The 25,861-nt window shown below is 38.4% G+C and overlaps 1 protein-coding gene across 1 annotated transcript in view; it reads left to right on the forward strand.

Annotated features, from left to right (window-relative positions):
• WNK1 (WNK lysine deficient protein kinase 1) overlaps nucleotides 1-25,861 on the forward strand; it is a 143,500-nt gene that overhangs the window by 100,518 nt on the left and 17,121 nt on the right. The window contains 14 exon segments of the mRNA XM_021690700.2: nucleotides 2,567-3,793; nucleotides 5,891-5,974; nucleotides 12,622-12,771; nucleotides 15,615-15,896; nucleotides 16,588-16,676; nucleotides 16,779-16,941; nucleotides 17,354-17,470; nucleotides 17,801-17,974; nucleotides 18,179-18,236; nucleotides 18,372-18,494; nucleotides 19,038-20,488; nucleotides 21,642-21,725; nucleotides 23,989-24,072; nucleotides 25,348-25,408. Of these exon segments, the coding sequence (XP_021546375.1) occupies nucleotides 2,567-3,793; nucleotides 5,891-5,974; nucleotides 12,622-12,771; nucleotides 15,615-15,896; nucleotides 16,588-16,676; nucleotides 16,779-16,941; nucleotides 17,354-17,470; nucleotides 17,801-17,974; nucleotides 18,179-18,236; nucleotides 18,372-18,494; nucleotides 19,038-20,488; nucleotides 21,642-21,725; nucleotides 23,989-24,072; nucleotides 25,348-25,408 (4,147 nt within the window).

Genomic DNA, 25,861 nt, shown 5'->3' on the forward strand with positions numbered 1-25,861 from the left:
ATAAAATACTCTGAGCCAACAACTTTTTTTAGTCTGATGCCTTCTAAAATAGAATTGAAAAAGGTTTTCTGAGGTTTCCAGAGTTCCTGCAAAGTAATCCAGTCATAAAGTCTTCTACACCTTATAATAATAAGTTTGCAGAAAACTGCAAGCCAATGTTCATTGTATTCCCTGTTCTACTACCTCAGTCAGTCGGCCATTCTTATTCATACATTCATAACAATTGATGTTATTTCAGAATATTTAGGAAGAGAATTGATCATTATCATGGTTGTTGATACCCTGTACTTGACCAACAGTATAGAGAGAATAGTTGTGATCTGCCAGTTGTGCTTTGTGGAATTATACCTCTCTTCAAAAAAATTGGATTTCTGGGATTGGGGGAGGATGGAACACTTCTTTATGTCAGCTATGCCCTATTTTCATTGTACATTTGGCTATTTTGTTTTCAAAGTACTGTGTTTTCATGTGTGTGTTTGTTTTCTGTTTAGCCTCGTCGTGGCCGTAGCATGTCGGTTTGTGTTCCCCATCTTTCTGCTGTTCCCTCTCTGTCCCGCATCTCTCCCAGTGCTCCTTCCACTCCACCACCAGTGCTGTCTGCACCTCTTTCTCCTTCCCTCCTTCGGATTGCCCCTGAGGAAACTTTTGCCGAAAAGCTTTCTAAAGCATTGGAGAGTGTCCTGCCTATGCACTCTGCCTCTCAGCGCAAGCACCGACGCTCCAGCCTGCCTTCCCTCTTTGTCAGTACTGTATGTAACCATAAACCTCCTGACAAATGAAAATTTATTGCCAGTGAATACATCCAGGCATCAAGAATTTTAATAAAAATTAAATAAATAAAAGGACTACACTTAGTAATATATTATGCTTTTAGGATACCTGTTCTTCCTGTAGGAAACTTTTTTGTTACAAGGCTTTAAGGAGGGGGAAAAAAAGCAAGGAGGTAATGAGAGAGAATGCTAATAACACCCTGGGCACATACGAATATGTACACAATAAAATTTAGCTTTCATTATATTCTCCTATCCCCAACTGACCTATACAAATCCTTGCATTTTCATATATTAGTGAGGAATACATATTACTTCATTTTAAATTCGTTGGCTTAATCAAAAGCAAATTTTCTCTTTATCAGAAATTAACCCAAATACATTTTCTCTTCACTTTATTCTAAAGAGACATTCATGAAGCTGGATGAGTCCATTTTTTCCCCATAGTGAAGAGTAATTAAAGAGTGAAAGTTGGTTTTTAATTTGTTAGCTGTTTAAAATGATGGGTTGGCAAACTAAAAGGCCATATGTTCCCTCGTGGAAATTTTTCTTAGATTGAATAAGGTGGGATCTTGACCCTAATGAATACATTAGATACATATGTAGTACATAAGATTTTCTCTGGCCCCATTTATATCTATAAAAGATCTGTCTTTTAAAGTTTTATTAAACACTGTGGGACCTTGCTGCTGCTTTTCCAGATAGAGAATATAGTTATTGTTCTGATACAGTAATACCAATATCTGCATATTTTTACTTAAGAGAGTGAGTAACTATATAGTATTTTATGGCTTTGGGATTCTCCTTGAATAAACAGTAAAATGGAACATTCTGGTTTGAAATAAAGGCCCTCTTTTAGCTGTTGTAAAGAAGTAACAGTTAAGCTATTTTACTAATTTGATAGGGACCATCCCTACTAAAAGAATGAAACCAATCTACTCTTTTTAAAAAGAGTCCATGAAAGTACACTGTTTGCATTTGGCAAGGTAGGATTCTAAATTTAGAGTCTATGTCTAGAACTGCCTCTAAATAAAAAGTGCTATTAAATCAGTGTTCATTATATTATCCTTTTCACTTGATTTGAACACCAAATTATTCAACCCTTAACTAGGATCAGAAAAGTGGACATTCAGTGATTTGGCATCTGCAACATGTTTCATGTAGCAAAAGTAACTGCATCTAGTTTGGGATAGATGGGAAAAGGACATTACTGTCAGTAGTCAGTAGTGTTTTTTGCTGTCCACCAAAAATACCTCTTTTCTAGTTAGAAGGCATACTATTAGTTGATGAGAAAATAACACTGGAGCCTCTAGCACAGCACCAGATAATAAGAAGATAGAGTATAGGAAAACTTTGTATTGCAGGTTAAATTGAAGTATCTTCCATTTTAAAAATGTTGGGATTATATTGTCTTATTGTCTTCACTTAACTCTTACTATTTTAACTCTTTTTCCACTCGTGTAATTTACATTAAATCTTAAGAGTGAGCATATTAATTGGGGGTAAAAACAGAATAGACACTTAGAAAGTTCTTCCATTTCCTTTGAGAGAGGATGTTGTGGAAAAGCAGCTCTTATCTAACGCGAAGAGTCCCACAGACTAATTTTACTGACCCTGGATGTATTTAATGGATTTTTACTATGCACATAATTTCCATAAGCATTGTTATTTCTTTATTAATTATAAATTTGGTGTAACCATTTCATACGGTTACACAGAGCTACCCAGTTTTGCATGTCTTACTGTAATTTCACATATGAATGTATGAATTACTTGTCTTATTCATGTTGATACAGCCTCAGTCCATGGCGCATCCGTGTGGGGGGACCCCAACATACCCAGAATCACAGATATTTTTCCCAACTATTCATGAACGTCCAGTTTCTTTTTCACCACCTCCCACCTGTCCACCGAAGGTGGCCATTTCCCAGCGGCGTAAGAGCACCTCCTTCTTGGAAGCCCAAACTCGCCACTTCCAACCCCTGCTGAGGACTGTTGGCCAAAATCTTCTTCCACCTGGTGGCAGCCCAACTAACTGGACACCAGAGGCTGTAGTTATGTTGGGCACTACAGCCAGTAGGATAACTGGAGAGCCATGTGAGAAACAGGTCCATCCTATGTTTGAACCAACTCAAGTTCACGGTGACTATAGACCTGGACTAGTACTTCCAGAAGAAGCTCACTATTTTATTCCTCAGGAAGCAGTGTATCTAGCTTACCAGGCCCAGGTGACAGAACAGTATGAGGGTATTCCATACAACTCACCAGTACTGTCAAGTCCTATGAAACAGATACCTGAACAGAAGCCAGTACAAGGGGGCCCTACCTCAAGTTCTGTCTTTGAATTTCCATCTGGACAGGCTTTCCTGGTAGGACACCTTCAGAATTTAAGATTAGATTCTGGATTGAGTCCAGGATCTCCCCTCTCTAGTATTTCTGCACCTATCAGTACAGATGCTGCACATTTGCAGTTTCACCCTGTCTTTGTTCCTCATTCTGCGCCCGCTGTGTTAACTCGTAACAATGAGAGAAGCAATTGTGTATTTGAGTTTCATGTTCACACTCCAAGCTCCTCTTCAGGAGAAGGAGGAGGAGTTTTACCTCAGCATGTTTACCGAAATCGACAGGTTGCAGTGGACTTGAATCAGGAAGAACCACCTCCTCAATCAGTTGGATTACACGGCCGCCTACAGCCTGTGACTGAAGAACAGCGTAATTACCATGCCCCAGAATTGACCGTTTCTGTGGTAGAGCCTATCGGACAGAACTGGCCAATAGGAAGCCCAGAATATTCCAGTGATTCCTCACAAATTACTTCTTCAGACCCCAGTGATTTTCAGTCACCTCCCCCTACAGGGGGAGCAGCTGCACCTTTTGGCTCTGACGTCTCGTTACCCTTTATCCGTCTGCCTCAGACAGTGTTCCAAGAATCCCCACTTTTCTTCTGTTTCCCCCAAGGAACCACATCTCAGCAGGTTTTATCTGCCTCATTTTCTTCAGGAGGATCTGCACTCCATCCACAGGTTATAGGAAAACTTCCACAGTTCTTTTAAACTACCCTACTATGCATCATTACATTTAAGTATTCTATCCCTCCTTTCCATTTATAAGGATTATTTTTAATTTTATTAGTAGAGTTTGTCCTTTTGGGGGGGGGGATTATAAGCTAGTTGTATATAAGAACAAAAGATGAGAGAGAAGCTGCCTCGTTTACCTATAATGTGCGCAAACCCTTGAAAAAGAGAACACAAAAACTAGAATTTTAAGCACTCGTCAAAATCAGTTCTATTTGTACATAGAATAATTTCAACTTGTAGTGAAAATGTAAATGGCTGTAATGTAGAGTTAACTCCGCACTGATTATTTATAAATGCTAATGTGAAGTATTTCTTTCTCCCTAGAACAAACATGACTAGTTTTTTAAAAAATAGAAAGGATAACCTCTTTTTTCTGTAAAACGAAAAGAATGGAAAATGGGAAATTTTTTTAAGACTATTAAGAGTACACAAAATTTTCGTAAGTGTGGAAGAATCTTGAAAGACAGAAAGGAAACATCTTAAGAATTTAGGAACAAATGAAAATGCCTTTTAAAATGGCATCATTTGAACAAGTCACTGTATATGTCCAAATAAAATATTAATCCATAAAATTGATTGATTCTAATTTTTAGCAACAAAGTTATAATCTAGTGTGGGTGGTGGGTTTTTGTTTTGTTCTTTAAGAATTTGTGATATGTGTTGCAAGCTAAGAAACATATCTCAGGCCTTGGTTCCTTCCTCAACAAATTAAATTTTGTTATTTATATATATGGGTGTATGTACTCTCTTGTGAATAAAGACAAAGTAATGGACATAATAGAATTCAACAAGTGGAGTCAGTATTAACTATTTCATATATTTTATCAAATATATAAATCTTAACAAAATCAATATAGGAGTCTTTCCAATTATATATTCAAGGCATCATTTGGATCTTCTAAATTTTCCACTCTTACAAAGTATTATATGTTCTTGATACTTTCTTCCTGTGTTCTTCCCTCATAAGGGGAATAAACAACCCCAAAAGTGTACATAAAGTATCAGTTATTTAGAATAGTTCTAAGAAGCAAAAAGATCCAAAAACTTGAAAATTATGCTGCATGGTATAAAATTACACTGCATGCAGTGTGCTCACGTTAATGCAGTAGTTGTTAGCCTGTACTGTAAATCCTAATGCACTGCCAGCCATTCTTCTTTAAACATTCCAAAGTGAAATATCAGGTGGTTAATTTACAAACCTACTGCAGGAAGAATGTATACTTAGTAGTAGTTAAGATGCAGTAGAATGTGATGTCAGATCCAAGTAAGCTTTAGAGAAACCCCTCTAGACTGAAATGGAACACCAAAGGTGGGCCTTTTCATTTCCTTAACTTACTATATAAAATCCTGTATTCATTTCTCACTTTCTCATTTATCTTAACTTAGACAACTTCTAGGTCAGGGTTTCTCAAATTCATCACTACTGATATTTTAGGTTGGATAATTCTTTGTTGTGGGTTGTGGTTCTGTGTTGCAGGATGTTAACAGCATCCTTGGCTTCTAATCATTAGATGTCTGTAGCAGTCACCTCCCTCAGTTGTGACAACCAAATGATCCCTGGGAGGGCAAATAACAGGTTTTTTACATTTTTGGTAAAAGTCATCATGGCCCTACAAAGAAGTAGCAAAAGGAACCAAATTAGCATTATCAAATACCCTTTTGTCTTCAATTGTTCAGATATGGAATTTTTTCACATCGGTAGTCATACTACTATTTTCCTAATTATTATATTTTCAGTAAGAATTTTATTATGAATTTTAGTATTTTGGCCAGGTAAAATTATAGCTGGAGCACAGCAGTAGTAGGTTTTAACCATCAGTGGTTTTTGTGTGGGATCAGGATATGCTCTGTGATGTAATCCTTCTCTAACCTTTTCTTACAAAAGATGCCCCAGTGGTCTCTCCCATACATACTTAATCAAGCTAATACTTTGTTTTGCTCAAGCACACTCTCAGGAGTTTAAATATTTATTGCAAAAGCCTGACCTCTCTATATACTTACGTAGGGCTTCGCTAATTTGTTGTATTCACTTCTTTCCTTCAGGCACAGGGGCAAAGCCAGGGTCAACCATCCTCAAGTAGCTTAACAGGGGTTCCATCTTCCCTACCCATACAACATTCTCAGCAGGTGAGAACAACTCATTGCTACATTTTATGGATTAACAGTAGCCAAAACACTGTTTAACATCTTTTCATGAATTAGATTCCTGATATAAATAAAGGCTTGCTATGTTTTTGAAAGAAAAATCAAGAGGCATAACATTTCTTGTGTTCTTGTGTTTCTAAAAAGGTTTTAGAAAATCTTTTTTGTTTAATGTATTTTTAAACTACTAAATTAGACATAGCATTGAAATTCAAAGGAATCATTGTTAACTGATACATTATTCATCTGCCATCTGAAATAGATGATTCTACACATAATTTAACAATACAAAGAATATCAATTTTGTTTTTATATTTGTGACTTACCCTTTTATGAGCATTTTGCCATTGCTTTCATTGTATTTGACTCTACTAATGCTAAACTCCTATTTAATTATTTCTAATCTGTGGGATGGGATATAAGATTTTATGCTAAGAGAAGCTGAACAACTACTTTAGGAACTTTTTAAACATTGCTTAAACTTTTGGTTTGGGGAATTTATTCCCCAGGGTTCAAGGAGCTCAAAAAATTAGTACAGTGTTGATGTATTCAACAGCAGAACTACTAATTCTAAAATTAAACATCTGTAGTTCAGTACTGATATTAGTTAATAGTAATTATTTGCATGGGAATAATGCTTTTTTGGCACTATTGAATATTTATTAACTGTTTCAAATAAAATCTATAGTCACTACATGTGTCATAAAAACTTCCTGATGAACTATTTCATTGATAGTTCCCTACGAAGTGTGTCTTCCAACCACCAAATCATAAATTAGTTTCTCTATTAATTTTTTTAAACAACACTTTTAATTCTTATTACAAAATAGTCTCCTTCTAGTCCAGCATGTGATCATACAGTCATTTGATTCTAGTTTAAGATTAAATGTTCCTTGTACAGGATTAGTTTGGTTATATGTACATTTATTTGGTGACCCAACAGCCCTGTCTTCTAGAATTTGCTTTGTCTTGCTTTTGTTCTTTCAGAGAAGTAGCAGAATCTGTATATAATTATAGTTAAATTTGAGTAGTCATATTTTTGCCAACCTTAACAAATTCTATTTTAATTGTTATTAATAATCCCTAATAAGAATACAAACTAAGGGGCCCCTGGGTAGCTCAGTCAGTTAAGCATCTGACTCTTGATCTCAGCTCAGGTCTTGTTCTCAGGGCCGTAAGTTCAAGCCCTGCATTGACTCCATGGTAGACACGAAGCCAACTTAAAAAATAGAATACAAATTAAAAGTTACATAAAGATGTTTGAGGACAGAAGCACTATCATGGATACCACTGTCCTCGTTTGTTTATCTTTGGACACAGGCCAACACTAATAAACTGAGCAAATTTAAGTGTGTGCTCTGTTTTTCCTTTTCCAAAGGAATTTCTTATATATCTTATATGTGGGCATATATATATGTATACTTACTAGCAAATAAAGATACTAGTTCATTGGTAAGAAAAATATGTGGGGGTAAAGGAGGGCAATGTGGTGGTAAAGGAGGGCAATTCCATAAAGGTCAGGCTAAAAGAATTAGTTGACTCTTCTGGGAAAAAAATGTAAATATGGCTATTGCTAAATATAATACAAATTTATGTGTCAGTGATGCTTTTTGAAGATAGTTTTATTTTGTGAATTATTTTAAATATAGGATGGTGTTTGAGTAGAACCATAAAACTGAGCCCTCAATTTACATAAATATATGCAGTCTAGAATACTTCACTTTTTCGGGATTACATAGCCAGTAAGTGGATAGAACTAAAAACTACAAGTCAGAATTCAACATTTCTAGAATAGTGAGGGTTTTTTGGTATTAAGGTTCTACAGGGACTTCTGATTCTGCAGAGGTGCTCAAGAAGCTGCATTTATTTGTTTCAGCTACTGAGGTTTCATGTATATTTTTAAAAAGGTTGTAAGCCCTTTGTACTATATGGGTAGGCAGAGGGAGAGGGAGAAGCAGGGTTCCCGCTGAGCAGAGAGCCCAGTTTGGGGCTCGATCCCAGAACTCTGGGATCACAACCTGAGCTGAAGGCAGACGCTTAACCAACTGGGCCACCCAGGCGCCCCAGGTGTTTATTTTTAGAGGTGAGTTTCACTTTACATACTATCAGTTTCCAACCCCATCTTAGGAAACCGTATCTCTAATTTTATTAGAGTGAGGAAAGAAAAGTACTTTAGCTAAAATTTATTTTATTTCATGGGTTTCTGGAATGTAACCAATAAGGGATTGCTTTTTTCATGTTTTTATCAAGAGTCCTTTCCAGTGCTATGCTGTATCTTAATGAGGTACCAAAAAATAGCTTCCTCCTACTAGAAAACTTAGTATTTCTTTGCCATATGCCATATAGACCGTAACCCAGCTTACTTAATAATTTCTTCCAAAGGGTCTATCAAGATGGACCGATCAGATATCATTACTTTCAGAGGAGCCTAAATAATCTAGTAAACATATCTGTCAACTCCTACAAAACAAATAAGTGTGGGGCACCTGGGTGGCTCAGTCGTTAAGCATCTGCCTTTGGCTCAGGTCATGATCCCAGGGTCCTGGGATCAGGCCCCTCATCGGGCTCCCTACTCAGTGGGAAGCCTGCTTTTCCCTCTCCCACTCCCCCTACTGTGTTCCCTCTCTCGCTGTGTCTCTGTCAAATAAATAAAAAAAATCTTTAAACATAAAAAAAAAAACCAAATAAGTGTAGTAGGTAAGATTATATTCAATGTGCAAAGCACTTTGCCTATATTTTTATTTAATTCTTATATGAACCCTATAAGTATACTGTTATTATTTTCATTGTGCAGATGGGAAGGCTGAGATAAGATCTGGAAAAGAGTAATTTATCCAAGCTTACACAACTTATGAGAGGTAGAAACAATTTAAATCCAAGTTGCCTAACTCCACAACTCACTGGTTAACTACATCCCATTTATGACATAAAAAGAGATAAATGACATCACTTTCATGCAGGGAGGGAGGATATCAAGGCTTTATGAAAGCGATAGCATTTTTTTTTTTTAAGATTTTATTTATTTGACAGAGAAAGACACAGCGAGAGAGGGAACACAAGAAGAGGGAGTGGGAGAGGGAAAAGCAGGCTTCCCGCCGAGCAGGGAGCCTGATGCAGGGCTCAATCCCAGGAGCCTGGGATCATGACCTGAGCCAAAGGCAGACACTTAACAACTGAGCCACCCAGGCATCCCAAGAGATAGCATTTAAACTGGACTCTGATTATACATTAAACTCAGATGTAAGAATAAAGAATATTCTAGACCAAAAGGGAAGTGGGGGGGACAGTGTAAGCAAGAGAAAAAGCACAAAGGTAGAAAAATTTAAGACAGAAACAAACCTTTTAGTTCAGTTTAGCTAGAACATAAATAAGTGAATATAAGGTTCATAGAAGAGCTGTTTGAGTCCAAATCTTGATGTAAGCATGGGGTGAGAGAGGTAATCATATGCCCATATATAATGGAATTTTTTTCCTCAGATTTTCCCCTTTCCCTTAATAAGGAAGGAAATCAGCATATATTTAAACCTTTATCATACTTCTATATTACAGGCTTTCACTGTCCTTTATTTTGAACAATAACCAAAAAAAAAATGTTAATGGAATAAAATAAAACATGAAAACACATGTGCCTGTAAGGACCTTAAAATAGTATATGTAGTTGGAAATGTTTATAGACAGTATCTGACAGAATTGGTTTTAAAATAAAAGCCAAGAAGTTAAACATAGATTTGGTCCTTATTCTTAGGAGAACAACTTGACTATTCCAGGTGCTATATGTCATTGTAAACAACTTGCTTAAAGATCATTTTAAGGAGTTAATACAAAGATTACATGAATATAAACCTGTAAGACAAAAGCAAAAAAAAAAAAATCCAGCTGTCCTAGTATTTTTTAAGATTTATTTATTTATTTTAGAGAGAGAGAGCAGTGCTGGAGAGGGGCAGGGGGAGAGGAACAGAATCTCAAGTAGACTCCTCACCGAGTGCAGAGCCTGCTGTGAGGCTCAATCCCATGACCCTGAGATCATGCATGACCTGAGCTGAAATCAAGAGTCAGACACTCGGGCACCTGGGTGGCTCAGTCGGTTAAGCGTCTGCCTTCGGCTCAGGTCATGGTCCCAGGGTCCTGGGATCGAGCCCCGCATCGGGCTCCCTGCTCTGCGGGAAGCCTGCTTCTCCCTCTCCCACTCCCCCTGCTTGTGTTCCCTCTCTCGCTGTGTCTCTCTGTTGAAAAACAAAACAAAACAAAAAAATCTTTAAAAAGAGTCAGACACTCAACTGACTGAGCCACCCAAGTGCCCCAACAGCTGTCCTAATATTATTCATGATGCTTGTCACTGCAAATTTTACCTCAAGACACAAGTTACAGGGAAAGTATTATGCTATGCTCCAGAAAACTGGAGGCTTCACAGTATAGCTGCAGTGAAGATAAAGAGACTGGTTTATTGTGTGGGAAGAATTTGAGAGAGGTGGAGCAGCAGTATTTCTAAGTTAATACATATATGTAATATGCCATCTTATTTAGGTGTGTAAATTAATGACTTACATAATGGGTAGTGTTGCAGTGTAAATCCCTTAAAGTTAAAATATATTCAGGTTGACCAAAAAGATTTTCTAGTTTCTTTCTTAGTGGAAATATGGAAAATTATTTTATATTCAGAGTTGCCTTATATTTGGATATATATGATATATCTTAGTTGCTGAAAATAAATGTTACATAATTCGGTCGCCATTTGCTCCTGATTTAAAAATGTTAAAATAAGAATACGTTGTCAGAAAAAATTAAAGAATAAAACAAACATATAATTGCTGTCACCATCGTGTTTCAGCATTTTAGGGGGTGATTTTAATTGATACAACAAGAACAAAGTAAGAAATATCAGGAGAGCAAAAATCTTATTTGCACATTATCATCTAAAAAATCTAGGATGTTCATGAAGGTGGCCAGATTCATAATATACATATAAAACAAATAAAAACAAGTCCTGGGGATGCAATGTATAGCATAGTGACTACAGTTGCTGTAGTAGTGTATACTTGAAAGTTACTAAGAGAGTAGATCTTAAACATTCCCATTGTAAGAAAAAAATTGTAACTGTGTGGTGATAGATGTTAACTAGGTTTATTGTGATAGATGTTAACTAGGTTAACTAGGTGATAGATCATTTCACAATATATGCATATATTGAATCATTATATGTCAATTAAATTTATTTTTGTATATACCCACACATATAAACAAATAGCTTATTTTTTTACCAGCAGTAGCCAATTAGTTGTATCGACCAGGATATATGTAAAAGGCTACTGGTTGCAGCATTATTTTAAGTAGCAAAAGAAAAAAAAATGTTCATTTTTAGGATATTGATGCCATTGATAAATGAGAATAGCATGTTAGAGAACAGTATTTATAGAATGGGCATGCTTTTGTTTCAGAAAACATGTCATTGTGTGTAAATGACCACTTACAGGGGTGCCTGGGTGGCTTAGTCGGTTAAGCGTCTGCCCAACTCAGGTCATGATCCCAGGATCCTGGGATCGCCCCATGTCGGGCTCCTCGCTCAGCGGAGAGCCTGCTTCTCCCTCTCCTTCTGCCTCCCACTCCCCCTACTTGTGTGGGCGCACTCTCCTCCTCTGTCAAATAAAATCTTTTTTTAAAAATGATCACTTATATGTAGAGAAAAATCCATAGAGGTGATGACCAAGCCACTAAATAGTTTGCCTCTGGAGATACGGGGCTAGGGTATTTCATTTAACTTGATAATCTGATAGGTTAGTTAAATTTTTTATTACAAACAGCTTTTGTTTTTGTATTAATAACAATTTTAAATTACTTGTAGGTATTAGAGAGTCTTGAAAGTCAGCTATGAAGTTCAGATTTTTGCTGGGTTAGTGAGAGCCATTAATTTATTACAAAATTTACAATTATGTGCCATGCGTTAAGTTTAAGTGTATTATACTAGAATGCCTAACACATGGTTGATTCCTAAATGTCACTTATTCCCTTTGTCCTACTTTGAATTGAGTGATAGTGTTATTTTCAAAGAAGGAAATACCTTTTGGCAGTAAAATGAGCAGTCTCTAAGGTATTACAGCTAGTAAATGGTAAAGCTAAATTTCCACATTCAGTGCTCTTCTCAGTATTTCTCAATAGCTGTAATCAGAGCTATTCTTCAAATTAGCTACACAGTTGATAAAATAGAGTAAGAGAAAGATAAAGTAGGAGATTGGATTTGTTTAACATAGGACCAAAGTGTGAGAGGTGATAACCAAGAAATAGGGTGAAAAAATGGGGAACGGGGGTTGGAGGAGAGAGGATCTATTTGGATATGTTATCTAAAGGTCTTTGTGAATGACCTGCTATTGAGGTAAGAGGGATGATAGGTGAAGAACCAGTGGTGACTCAAATTATGAAACATTGGTTAATTGCTCTTGGTTGTACCATCACAAACAAACAATACCAGAGAAAAAGAGAAATAAATGTAAAGGGGAATTGATGAATTTGGGTTTATGCATGTCTTGATTACTAATATTGTCATTTACAGATACAGAAGACCTTAGGCAAACATATTTCCTTAGACCCATGCCATTAATGACTTGAAATAAAACTGAATAATTCTATTTTATTTTCAGCAGCAGGGAGTACAGCAGACAGCCCCTCCTCACCAGGCAATGCAGTATTCACTTCCACAGACATCAGCCTCCAGTGAGGCCACTACTGCACAACCAGTCAGTCAGTCTCAAGCTCCACAGGTCTTGCCTCCAGTATCAGCTGGAAAACAGGTAAACTCTCAATTTCTAAAGAGATGCTAAAAACGAATCTCCATATAACTTTTTTCATGGATAGGTTTCTATCTTCTCTAATGGTGAAATACCAAATTTGGTTATATTCACCCCAGAAGTGAATTGACAGTTGTTCCTTTTGTGCACATGCATTGGTTAATATAAATAGGTACGTACTGACAGCATTCACAATCCAAAAATGTTTAACTTTTAGGTTTATTAGTCTAAAGGCCGTTTGACAGGTATTTGAACTGGTGGGTTAAATAACATTGCTTATTGAATGAACCTGAACATTTTCTAGAATTGCATCAGCTATAGCTGACATTCTAGGTTTACAACTATGCTGTATTTTTCGTGTAGATTTATGCATTTTTTCCTCCTCCATTGCCCACTGACAGTAAGTCATAAAAACCCCTTATATGGAATGGTGTTTGTTCTAAGTCGTCCTTTTAATCACTTGGAAAGTGCCCTTTGGAAGGTATATTCTATTGAATGACCTTTTTTGACTTTAACATTGGGACTTGTCCTTGTATTTTGGCACAGTGTATTGTTTCTGTCATATTTCAGACAGATACTGTAATTGTAAAATGCACCATTATTTTATGTAGCCAAGTACTGACACACATTAATTGCAAGATATATCTCAGTTTCACAAATGTTAAAATGACCAGGTGGTAGAGAGGGATGATTGCATCCTAGAATCAGTGAAATACAGTACTTATATACCTACTTTCGTGGCCAGTGTTAGGCTTCAGAATTGTAGAAGCAACATGGATTGGAATCTAATTCCAGGGAGAAGGAATTCATTTGAATTCCAGTAACTACTGGGGCGCCTGGGTGGCTCAGTTGGTTAAGCGACTGCCTTCGGCTCAGGTCATGATCCTGGAGTCCCGGGATTGAGTCCCACATCGGGCTCCCTGCTCAGCAGGGAGTCTGCTTCTCCCTCTGACCCTCCTCCTTCTCATGCTCTCTGTCTCCCATTGTCTCTCTCGCAAATAAATAAAATTAAAAAAAAAAAAAAAAATGAATTCCAGTAACTACTATAATAGCAGTCATAGATTTAGTGACAACAAACATGCCAAAAGATTAGGGTATGTGAAATATATCTAAATAAATCTGTAAAAAACAAAAAAAAACCTTTGCCTATGGAAGTGTCCTCTTCTTATTGTTAAATGATGAAGCATGAGCAAAATTTTCTACAACAGAAGATTTGAAACAGCCAGTCTATCAGCCTCTTTGTCTCCTATTATCCTTTCCCTATTCTTGTGTGGCAAATTAACTTACACTAATGTATGCAGGGTTTTGGGGTTTTTTTTTTTCCTTCTTTTTGGCTAATACATAAATCTTGCTTTTGGCAGCCTTGCTTTTTTTTTTTTTTTTTTAAAGTCTGTCTGTTTTGTTTTTCTTTACCTTCCCAGCTTCCAGTTTCCCAGCCAGTACCAACTATCCAAGGCGAACCTCAGATCCCAGTTGCGACACAACCCTCAGTTGTTCCAGTTCACTCTGGTGCTCATTTCCTCCCTATGGGACAGCCACTCTCTACTTCCTTACTCCCTCAGTACCCTGTCTCTCAGATTCCTATATCAACTCCTCATGTGTCTGCGGCTCAGACAGGTTTCTCCTCCCTTCCCATTACCATGGCAGCTGGCATTAATCAGCCTCTGCTCACCTTGGCTTCATCTGCTACAGCAGCTGGGATCCCAGGGGGACCAACTGTGGTTCCTAGTCAGCTTCCAACCCTTCTGCAGCCTGTGACTCAGCTGCCAAGTCAGGTTCACCCACAACTTCTGCAACCAGCAGTTCAGTCCATGGGAATACCAGCTAACCTTGGACAAGCTGCTGAGGTTCCATTTCCCTCTGGAGATGTTCTATACCAGGTATTGTGTTGGCTAGCAAAAAGGAGGGCACCAGAGGGTTAGATTCTAATAGTAGACCATCAAGGACTTGAAAACCTAATAGTTGAATATCAAAGTAACTAGCAATAACAAAGGTGTAGCTGATATCAACTAGAGAAGCTAATAGAGTAAAATTCAGAGAAAAGATAGGGTAATGATGTCTGATGATTCATTTCCATTTTTCTTAAGACACTTCTTAGAGAAAGATGGTTCTGTTCTATTTGATGTAAGCTGACTGAATGCTAGATATGGCTAATAATATATTATATCAGGCTACTCTTTTTTTTTTATAGGTAGGGTAAATAGAGTAGCCAACGTGGTACCAATAAAAAGCTTCAGATTACCCTGTTATGATATGACTAGAATGACTGATACCTTGAAGAGTTTTTGCATTCTCCCACTTAAGATTACCTAGAAAGTTGATATTTTTCTAAAAAGAACTATGTTTGGGGGCGCCTGGGTGGCTCAGTTGTTAAGGGTCTGCCTTTGGCTCAGGTCATGATCCCAGGGTCCTGGGATCGAGCCCCGCATCAGGCTCCCCGCTCCCTCTGCCCCTCCCCCTGCTTGTGTTCCCTCTCTCACTGTGTCTCTCTCTGTCAAATAAATAAAATCTTTAAGAAAAAAAAAAAGAATTATGTTTGTTCCTCCTGTTTAATCTCCAGGAGGGCAAAACCCAGCAATTTTTAGTTGTAGAGTACTGTCCCCCAAATTGAAACCGGTCTACCATTTCAAGAATCATGTTTAAATCTTCTTTAAATTATTAGAGATTGGGCTACTACTATTCTTCTTTGCTGTGTGCTTTCTTTTTTTGTTGGGGTCTTCGGGGTTTTTTTTTTTGGTGTTTTTTTTTGTTTGGTTTGTTTGTTGGGTTTTTTTATGCATGTCTTACTGTTTTGCTAATTTGATGACCCAACCTGCACTAACTCACCTTCCTCATTTCTGTCACAGGGCTTTCCATCTCGACTGCCACCACAATACCCAGGAGATTCAAATATTGCTCCCTCTTCCAGCGTGGCTTCTATTTGCATCCCTTCTACAGTCCTATCCCCTCCCATGCCGACAGAAGCACTAGCTACACCGGGTTACTTTCCTACAGTGGTGCAGCCTTTTGTGGAATCAAACCTTTTGGTTTCTGTGGGCAGTATAGGAGGACAGGTTCAAGTGTCCCAGCCAGCAGTGAGTTTAGCACAGCAAGCCCCCACTACATCCTCCCAGCAAGCAGCTCTGGAGGTAAATGGAATTACTGCATGTTTATATATAAAACATATATACACATGGGATAATTTGACAAAGAAAAAACATAGGTTCCCCTGTTTTAGAACTCAGTTGGAGACTATTTTCAAACTAACTTCTAAATGACTTTTTCTTCCAGCAGAATGAAATGCCAATGTGGGGGCCTTGTTGCCACTGGCTGTTCTGTTGGGAAGTGAGTGTGCCTTGGAGAAGATTAACCCTATTAGCACTTCACTTCTCTAGCTAGTACTTTAGCCATTATTCTTGTCCTTTCACAAAGTCTTGCCATTGGCAGTCATAAAAGTATCTCATCCTGCTGTGCTCCCAGTAATCATTTTTGCCCTACTAGGAGAAAGATCTGAATCTTTGCACTTTGCTCTGCCTGCCCTGTTGCACACTTCTAGGAAGATGCTGGCTGCATGCAAGTTGTACTTTCTCACTACCTAGCAGCTATGTCGGCTGATGTCACACCATGCAGTCGATACCAGAGCCTTAGTTTTAGAAACTTCCTTTGGAATTTTAAGACCACTGTCTCTAGATGCTGAATACTGAGAATACTAGTAAATTTAGTGCTGCTAGGACTTAGACGGGGGGGGATAAGGAAAAATAAAGAGTAGCTTATTGGAGATAATGAATAATAAATAAAATGTGTTACTGCCAAGAGTTGCATTATTCTCTCTATTTACAGAGTACTCAGGGAGTCTCTCAAGTTGCTCCTCCAGAGCCAATTCCAGTGGCACAAGCACAGCCTACCACTTTGGTCTCCTCTATAGACAGGTATGTAAAAGTAAATTCTCCTTCCTTGCCTGGCAGATAGGATGATCTAAAACTTCAAAATATTAAACCTTTAAACACTTAACTTTTTTCTTTTCTCTGAAGTGCACATTCAGATGTTGCTTCAGGAATGAGTGATGGCAATGAGAATGTCCCATCATCCAGTGGAAGGCATGAAGGGAGAACTGCAAAACGGCATTATCGAAAATCTGTTAGAAGTCGCTCTCGTCATGAAAAGACTTCACGTCCAAAATTAAGAATTTTGAATGTAAGTTTCACTAATTTGTGGGTTTCGTATAGTTACTTAATATCATTTAAATATCTCCAAGGCTCAGGTGTATTGATGAAAGTTTGGAATTTTCTAATCACCCAATAATATTGGTAAATTCCATATTTTTATAGTAAGACATTTATTTACCTTTTAGAAAAAGAGTTTTAATTTGTAGAACAGAGACTTTACATTCCTTCCAGACCCTTCAGTGGAAGATGAGGAAGTAGCCCAAGGGCTGGTATTTTCTTAATGTTTTCTTGCTACCAGTTTAAGAGGTAAATACCAACAAGTCTTTAAGTGGTAACATCAGGCTTAAGTTCAAGTGATAATCTGCATTCTTTTCTCAAATTCAGTAACAGCATTGAATATGGCTTCTGCAATATTAAGTACCTTTTCTTTTTCTTTTTAGGTTTCAAATAAAGGAGACCGGGTAGTAGAATGTCAGTTAGAGACTCATAATCGGAAAATGGTTACATTCAAATTCGATTTAGATGGTGACAATCCTGAGGAGATAGCAACAATTATGGTATGTCTGCATTTGGAGCTCCAGATTTTGCTTTAGTACTTTTTCAGTATCCACTGCCCTAAGAAAATGTGCAGTATTTTGTAATCTCTTTTGACAGTTATGTATTTATTTCAACGTGAATATAATTAGCACACCAAACATGGGATTTAGAGATATTTTTGTCTAGGACATGTCTAACTCTAGGTATTGAAGAACTAACTTACATAGCAAGTAGATAATGATACAGGTGGTATGCAGATAGGACAAAAGTCATGAATAAGTAGCAACTGGAATGACTTAAAACATGAGTAACACTGTACTAAACAGACTGACATCACATTTCTTCTGCAGGTGAACAATGACTTTATTCTAGCAATGGAGAGAGAGTCATTTGTGGATCAAGTACGAGAAATCATTGAAAAAGCTGATGAAATGCTCAGTGAGGATGTCAGTGTGGAACCAGAGGGTGACCAGGGATTGGAGAGTCTGCAAGGAAAGGATGACTATGGCTTTGCAGGTTCTCAAGTAAGTTCACCGTTCCCATAGAGAAGCTTTGTTTAAAATAATGCTGTGGTGTTAAATCTGCCATGCACAATGGTCAGTGATACCACATTATATCTATGACTGAGATTATCAAACATTTATGTTCTCTCTGCATGTGGCCATTTGCTTTGCCCAGTCTTTAAGATAGTGTTTGAGAATGAATTTGATCACTTTTGTTTGTTGTAGAAATTGGAAGGAGAGTTCAAACAACCAATTCCTGCATCTTCCATGCCACAGCAAATAGGTGAATTTCTTTTCTTTCCATGTTTGCTTTTACCTTTGACCTAAGAAGTTGTATGTATACTCATAATGAAATCTTGAAATCTCATGTTGGTGACATTATATAAATAATGCAATTACGTGGTTTCTTTTTAACCAGGCATTCCTACCAGTTCTTTAACTCAAGTTGTTCATTCTGCTGGAAGACGGTTTATAGTGAGTCCTGTGCCAGAGAGTCGATTACGAGAATCAAAAGTTTTCACTAGTGAAATATCAGATACAGGTAAGGAATTGCTTCTACCACAAACTTCTATTACTCCTACAGTATCTCTGCTATATTGGAAGTTTGGTTATCAAGCAGTACAAATGATGACATAGACAATAAAGAAGAGTAGAAAGTTAAGATTATAAACAATAGACAAACATACGGGGGAGGGAAATAGATGATGAATAGGGAGGATTAAAAGACAAGAGCCAGAGAGGAGAAGGTACTAGATGCAGCCTGTGTAATAGATACTGTATCCATACAGTAGTATGTGTTCGTTTCTCCATTTAGGATTATTGTAGATGCTTTGTGGTGACTTGTTTTTCCTTTTTTCCTCTTTATTAAATTTTTTTGCCCCTAGAAATAGATCTTCATACAAGCTAACTTACTTTGATCAAACTGCTCTTTTACTTTGCTGTTTTAGAGCCTGTCATTTCCTTAGAAGTTTTAAACCTTGTTGGTATGTGGCAATGTTGGTAATCGCAAAATAGATTGTTAGGACAATTTTGAATCCACCCTTTTAAAATGGACTGGTTCTGAATTTTGTGTTTTCCTTTGCAGTTGCTGCCTCTACTTCTCATGGCGCTGGAATGACCTTGTCTCACTCTGCTTCATCCCTTAGCCTACAGCAGGCCTTTTCTGAACTTAGACATGCCCAAATGACAGAAGGGCCCAACACGGCACCTCCCAACTTCAGTCATACAGGACCAACATTTCCAGTAGTCCCTCCTTCCATGAGTAGCATTGCTGGAGTCCCAGCCACAGCAGCAGCCACACCTTCAGTATCAGTCCCTGCAGCTAGCAGCCCCCTTACTGACATTTCCACATCAGTAATTCAGTCTGAGATTCCAGTGCCCACTGAAACAGGGATCGGTGGAGTTGCCACCTGCACAGGTGTGATGCCCTCCGGTGGTCTCCCTGTACCACCTGTATCTGAATCACCAATATTTTCCACTGTGGTTTCGAGCATCACAGTACCTGCAGTTGTCTCGATATCAGCAACATCCCAGCCAGTTCAGGCTCCCACATCTGGGAGCGCGGTTTCTAGCATAGGCACTTTGCCCTCTATGCCAGTTGCAACAACTTTAGCCCCTGCAGTGGGCAGTGCTGCCGCGCCGGGTGCTAAGCCCCCACCTGTACTGTCGCAGCAGGTGGCAGGCAGTACTGCTGGCGCAGCCACATTAGCCTCTCTTCCTGCCACGGCTCCGTTCCCAAGCTTAGCTTCACAGCCGTCTCTTCAGCTTAGCAGTAGCACCTCTGCTCCAACTCTAGCTGAAACAGTGGTGGTTAGCGCACACTCACTAGATAAAACATCTCATAGTAGTACAACTGGATTGCCTTTGTCCCTCTCTGCATCATCGTCTTCCTCCCCTGGAGCAGGATTATCTAGTTCCGTTTCTCAGCCTGGTGGGATGCATCCTTTGATCACCCCATCAGCTATAGCTTCTACTCCTGCCCTTCCTCAAGCAGCAGGACCTACTTCTACACCTTTATTACCCCAAGTACCTGGTGTCCTACCCTTGGTACAGCCTGTTGCCAGCGTGCCTGCCGTGCAGCAGACACTAATTCACAGTCAGCCTCAACCAGCTTTACTTCCCAACCAGCCCCACACTCACTGCCCTGAAATAGATGCCGACTCACAGCCCAAAGCTCCTGGAATTGATGACATAAAGACTCTAGAGGAAAAGCTGCGGTCTCTCTTTAGTGAACACAGCTCATCTGGAGCCCAACATACGTCTGTCTCACTGGAGACTTCACTGGTAGGAGAGACCACTGTCACACCAGGCATCCCAACCACCGCTGTTGCACCAAGCAAGCTCATGACTTCCACTACAAGTACATGCTTACCACCAACCAGTTTGCCACTGGGTACAACTGGTTTGTCAGTTACGCCAGTGGTCCCACCTGGGCAGGTTTCTACCCCAGTCAGCTATGTGTCAGCCCCAGTCAGCGCGACACCAGGAGCGAAAGCTGGACCTGCTCCGTCAAAGCCACCTTTAACTAAAGCTCCAGTAAGATTCTTGTTCTGAAATAATTTGATAAATATGATCGTTCTTCCCCCCCCACGCCCATAAGTGCATTTTTTCAACTCAGCCTTGCAAAGTAGAAATGTAGTTATAAAGACAGCCTGGCCTGTATTAGACATTTGGTATTTATTAAATAATTTGAAAATGATTTTAGGATATATGGACGTTGAACACAAGATGCTTTTTTCTTTTGAAATATGGCAGGATTTGGGGATTAATTATACTGCCTGGTTTTCTAAGGATGTATAATAGGTATAACACAGACATCTCTTCCTAACTGGTACCAGCTAAAGAAATCTGTCTCTCAAAAGGAAGCTGAATGCTTCTGCTAGCAATTACACAGAGCAATAGCAGTTCACAGCCTTTGTTTCAGTGAGAATGAAGCAGAAGCAAATTTTCTGCTTTGCTTAGATTCCACAGATACACAATTTGGGGGTTATAAAAAATTGGAAGTTGGCGATGAATTTCATACAGAGGAAAAAAGACTCTAATCCTAGGAATAAAATAACTAAAATATGTTTTCTAATTCTGCTGTGGTGGATTTCCTCTCATTCTGCCGTCTTCAGTCTCCCTGATCTGCTCCAAGTAACAAGACTGTGTTTTTTCTACTATATTCTGTGCTTCACTCATCTTTCTGCTTTGCCATTGACTGTAAAATTCTTTTTATAGTAGGATAATAATAGAGGCTGTGTACAAATTGTTTACTAGTAATAGTATCCTGATGACTTTTGTTATCAGACTTGACCTTTGGTTATTTCTGAACTGTATTGTTTTCTCAGAAAAATGTTTGTTTTAGGAAAAGTCTGATGATACTGTGCCAAAACAGTGGCTCAAGAATACTGGACTATGCCTCTCATGTCCTTAAAGCCTTTGATTCTCTTTTCCCTAGGGAATAACCTTTTACTAAATTTTGCTATTCATTTTATTGGTATGCAGTAGTAACCCCTATAACACTATCATGGTTATAATGTCCTTTATTTAAGATAGATACCAGAATATAAGCTAGGTGACAAGCATGTCTTAACTATAGATCTATTTTCCTCTACGTCTCTACATTGGAATTAATTGATTTGCTCTCCAGTATGCAGTCTTTACTCTTAGTGTCTCATGGACTTGAATTTCCCTTCATTGTCTGTAGGTGCTGCCAGTGGGTACTGAACTTCCAGCTGGTACTCCACCCAGCGAGCAGCTGCCACCTTTTCCAGGACCTTCACTAACTCAGGTGCCCTGCCCCAAAACTTGGCAGATTTCTTTTTGTACCCCTACTTTTCTTTCACAAAGCTTACTTAAATTCTCCATTGCATGATCTTGGCTTCTGGCTTCTCTTTGGTTTTGACTTAGTAACAACTTTCTTTTAAAACAGTATAGGTAATTATCTAGGCCCTATTTAAAGTAAGAAGCTTCATAGTTCTCTTGTTCATAATATTGCTTCAAGTCATCTAGAAAACATTTGATATTAATACTTTTTCATATTTTAGGAAGGAAGAAAATGGCAAGGTTTACATTTTACCAGACAAATATAATTCTTCCCATTCACAGTTTTGTGGAGTGAAATTGCATCTAAGGACTGAGATTAGGTTCTAGACTATGGAAGTAAAAACTTACAAGTAATCAAAATTAACTGTGAAAGTTCCTTAAGAAAAGATACCACACTGATAACTGATAATGCCCCTTTTCTGTGAGCTCAACCAGTTTTTTCTTGAATGTTTGACATTTCTTTCATTGACAACCTAATAAAGTAATTGGCTTATGTATAGGTGGATATAAGGGTCATGCTTCATGAAAAATACATATTATATCTTTCAGTACAAAACCCACACAGCTCAGTTAACATGAGATTACTCATACAGAAACTGAAACCACTGACATGAATATTAATTCCCTATCTCACGCTCAGTTCTGATCATTGGGTAGAACTGCCTGCGATATTTAAATTATCATTTCCCTTTCCCGCCCTACTCCATCACCCCACACATTTAGTTGAATACCCATAAGGAAAGTACTTACTATGAATTCATTATAATGCTGAAAAAGCTTCTGCCCTGAGACAGAGTAGTAAACATTGAAACTAAATCAGTGATTTATTTTAAAATTGTATCTAAGGAAAACATGATAAATTTCTAACTTGAGAAGTCTGACTTTATCCCTACTTATGTAATCCTAGATGTACAGTAGAACATAACTTAAAGAACTTGCCAGAATAAAGTAATAACTCCAAAGAGAACTCAATCCATCAGCTACTAAATTTTGGAAAAAATACATTGTGAAATTCTGTAAATTAGGGGTTTTACACCTATTTTCTCTTAAAAACATACATTGAGACTCCTAAGGGGGCTCAAATGTGACACAAAAGAGCAAATAAGATGGGGAGGGGGTGGTGAGGGTAAGTGGATAATGCCTGTATATAGAGGAAGGAAGATAAAGCTGCAGAAGAATGGGTTGATAGAAGCCAATAGATAGATGTGAGATTACAGACTGTGTCAAAGGTAGAAAGTTAACGGCCTTGGGGTGGATGGTAGTAAGACGTGGTTAACAGGATGGAATGTCCAAACCTCCAGTTCCTTCTTGCTGCAATCTGTAGGGTGTAAGAAGTATAGATTATTAAGACTTAAAGAAATACGGGGCACCTAGGTGGCTCAGTCGTTAAGCGTCTGCCTTCGGCTCAGGTCATGGTCCCAGGGTCCTGGGATCAAGTCCCGCTTCGGGCTCCCTGCTCCGCGGGAAGCCTGCTTCTCCCTCCCCCACTCCCCCTGCTTGTGTTCCCTCTCTCGCTGTGTCTCTCTCTGTCAAATAAATAAATAAAATCTTAAAAAAAGAAAAAAAAAAGACTTAAATATCCCTTGATAGTGACAGGATATATTAATGCCATTCATAAAGACAAGTTCTCAGAAAGATGTACCAAACTGAAAGGAAAATAGGGGAACATGTGATAGAATTAATCTACTGATAGATCTTGATACATTTATCAGAATTTTTTTAAGATTTTATTTATTTGAGAAAGGGAGGCAGAGAGAGTGACAGAAATATAGCAAGAGAGAACACGAGCAGGGAGGAGAGGGAGAAGCAGACTGCCCGCTGAGCAGGGAGCTGACACGGGGCTCCATCCCTGGACCCTGGGATCATGACCTGAGCCAAAGGCAGATGCCTAACTGACTGAGCCACCCAGGCGTCCCTATCAGAATGTTTTTAAAGAGAGGACAAATAGAAACTTTTCTATCACTTCAAGTAACATCAAACATAGAAGGTAAGAAGACTTCAAAACTGTAAAAACATAAATGTAACTGAATTTCTCTTAGGCTTGGGAAATTGACATAAATCATTTAAGCAATGTAAGTTAAATTTAGCATATTGAGTTTTATATTCAGTGAATAGATAATATGTTGTGTCAATCTAAAGCATCAAACAGTATTCGTATATAGATTGGGTATATATAGTAGCTCTGACTATGCCAAAGACCTCTATTTATTGTGCTTGTTTTCATTCAGTCCCAGCAGCCTCTGGAAGATCTTGATGCTCAGTTGAGAAGAACACTTAGTCCAGAGACTATTGCGATGACATCCACAGTTGGTGTAAGTTTTGAAAATCTTGACGACATCTTTCCATAATCCTAATATATTCCTAGAGCATACTGTAACCTATTAATACCGTTAACACCTACAGAGTTAAAAGTATTAATTCAGAGTCTTTGCTTGTTCCAGCAAACAGAAATGAGGCAGATGAATGTAAGATTAACAACTGACCCAGTGGTGTGATTGTGGAAAAGATTTTATTTATTTGAAAGGTACTTTTCTTGTCTTACCTCTGGCTAGAATTACACCATAGATCAATCCTATGGATTTTGCATTTATGCTTTGGAGGAAGCTGTACTTTTTTTTTTTTTTTAAGATTTCATTTATTTGACAGAGAGAGATAAAGTGAGAGAGGGAACACAAGCAGGGGGAGTGGGAGAGGGAGAAGCAGGCTTCCTGCTGAGCGGGGAGCCCGATGCAGGGCTCAATCCCAGGACCCTGAGATCATGACCTGAGCCAAAGGCAGACGCTGTAATGACTGAGCCACCCAGGTGCCCCGGAAGCTGTACTTTAAGTAAAAAGTTTTAACTTCTTCCTTTTAAGCTTGTGACACAATGTTCTGATTAAAACTATTTTTCTTTGGGGGCACCTGGGTGGCTCAGTCGTTAAGGGCACGCCTTTGTTTCAGGTCATGATCCCAGGGTCCTGGGATCAAGCCTCGCATTGGGCTCCCCGCTCAGCGGGAAGCCTGCTTCTCCCTCTCCCACTCCCCCTGCTTGTGTTCCCTCTCTCGCTGTGTCTCTCTCTTTGTCAAATAAATAAAATCTTAAAAATGTATATATTTTTTCTATGAATACTCAAGTTAAACACTAAGTATCCCATGAGAAAAATGAAGAAAACAATATAGAAACAACTCAGGATTTCTTCCTTTTAAAAACTTTTTTAGGGGCACCTGGGTGGCTCAGATGGTTAAGCGTCTGCCTTCGGCTCAGGTCATGATCCCAGGGTCCTGGGATCGAGCCCCGCGTCGGGCTCCCTGCTTGGTGGGGAGCCTGCTTCTCCCTCTCCCTCTGCTGTTACCCCTGCTTGTGCTCTCTCACTCTGTCAAATAAATAAATAAAATCTTTAATTTAAAAAAAAAACCTTTTTTTTTTTACATCAGACTTCTTTTTAGGCTAAAAAAAAAAAAAGAAAACTCCCTTGGATGTAAGTGTTTCTTCACATATACTATATTTCTTTTGCCCTTTATAAAGACCAGAGGAAAGGCAGCATGGCAAAAGTTTAAAGAGCGACTAAAGCTAAAGATTTTATGGTATCTATGTGTATGTTTTGCAGCCTGTGTCCATGGTGGCTCCAACAGCAGTTGCAGAAGCAGGAGCACAGCCTCAGAAGGATGGTGAGAAGCATCCTCCTTCTTATGTTACCATTTCCAGTCCTCTCTATAATCGATCATAGGGGTTACTATTTCAAAGACTTTCTTAAGAATGTAGGTGTATTTGAGATAGTTTTAAAAAACATTTTTATATATTTCATAACTGAGGAGCATCAATACTAATATCTAGACCATGTCATACTAGCAAATTAATGAATCTTTTATATTTTTTTGTTTGTTTGTTTTCAAGGGGGACATGCAAAGGACAATGATAATTTCTCGGAATAAGACCCTTTGTTATTAGCTGGGCCAGATCCTTGCTAAGAGAGATAGGAAATTGAGGCAGGCATACATACAAAAGTTAATTTACCTTAACGTCTTGGCTTTTGTGACACTAGGTAGAGATAGAGATATTCTTAAATAACATGGATGGTAGAAATACAAATGTAAGATTTTAATCAGCTTAAGCATTTTTAT

Source organism: Neomonachus schauinslandi, chromosome 5 (assembly GCF_002201575.2).
Source record: "Neomonachus schauinslandi chromosome 5, ASM220157v2, whole genome shotgun sequence".
In the NCBI taxonomy this organism is placed as follows: domain Eukaryota; kingdom Metazoa; phylum Chordata; class Mammalia; order Carnivora; family Phocidae; genus Neomonachus; species Neomonachus schauinslandi.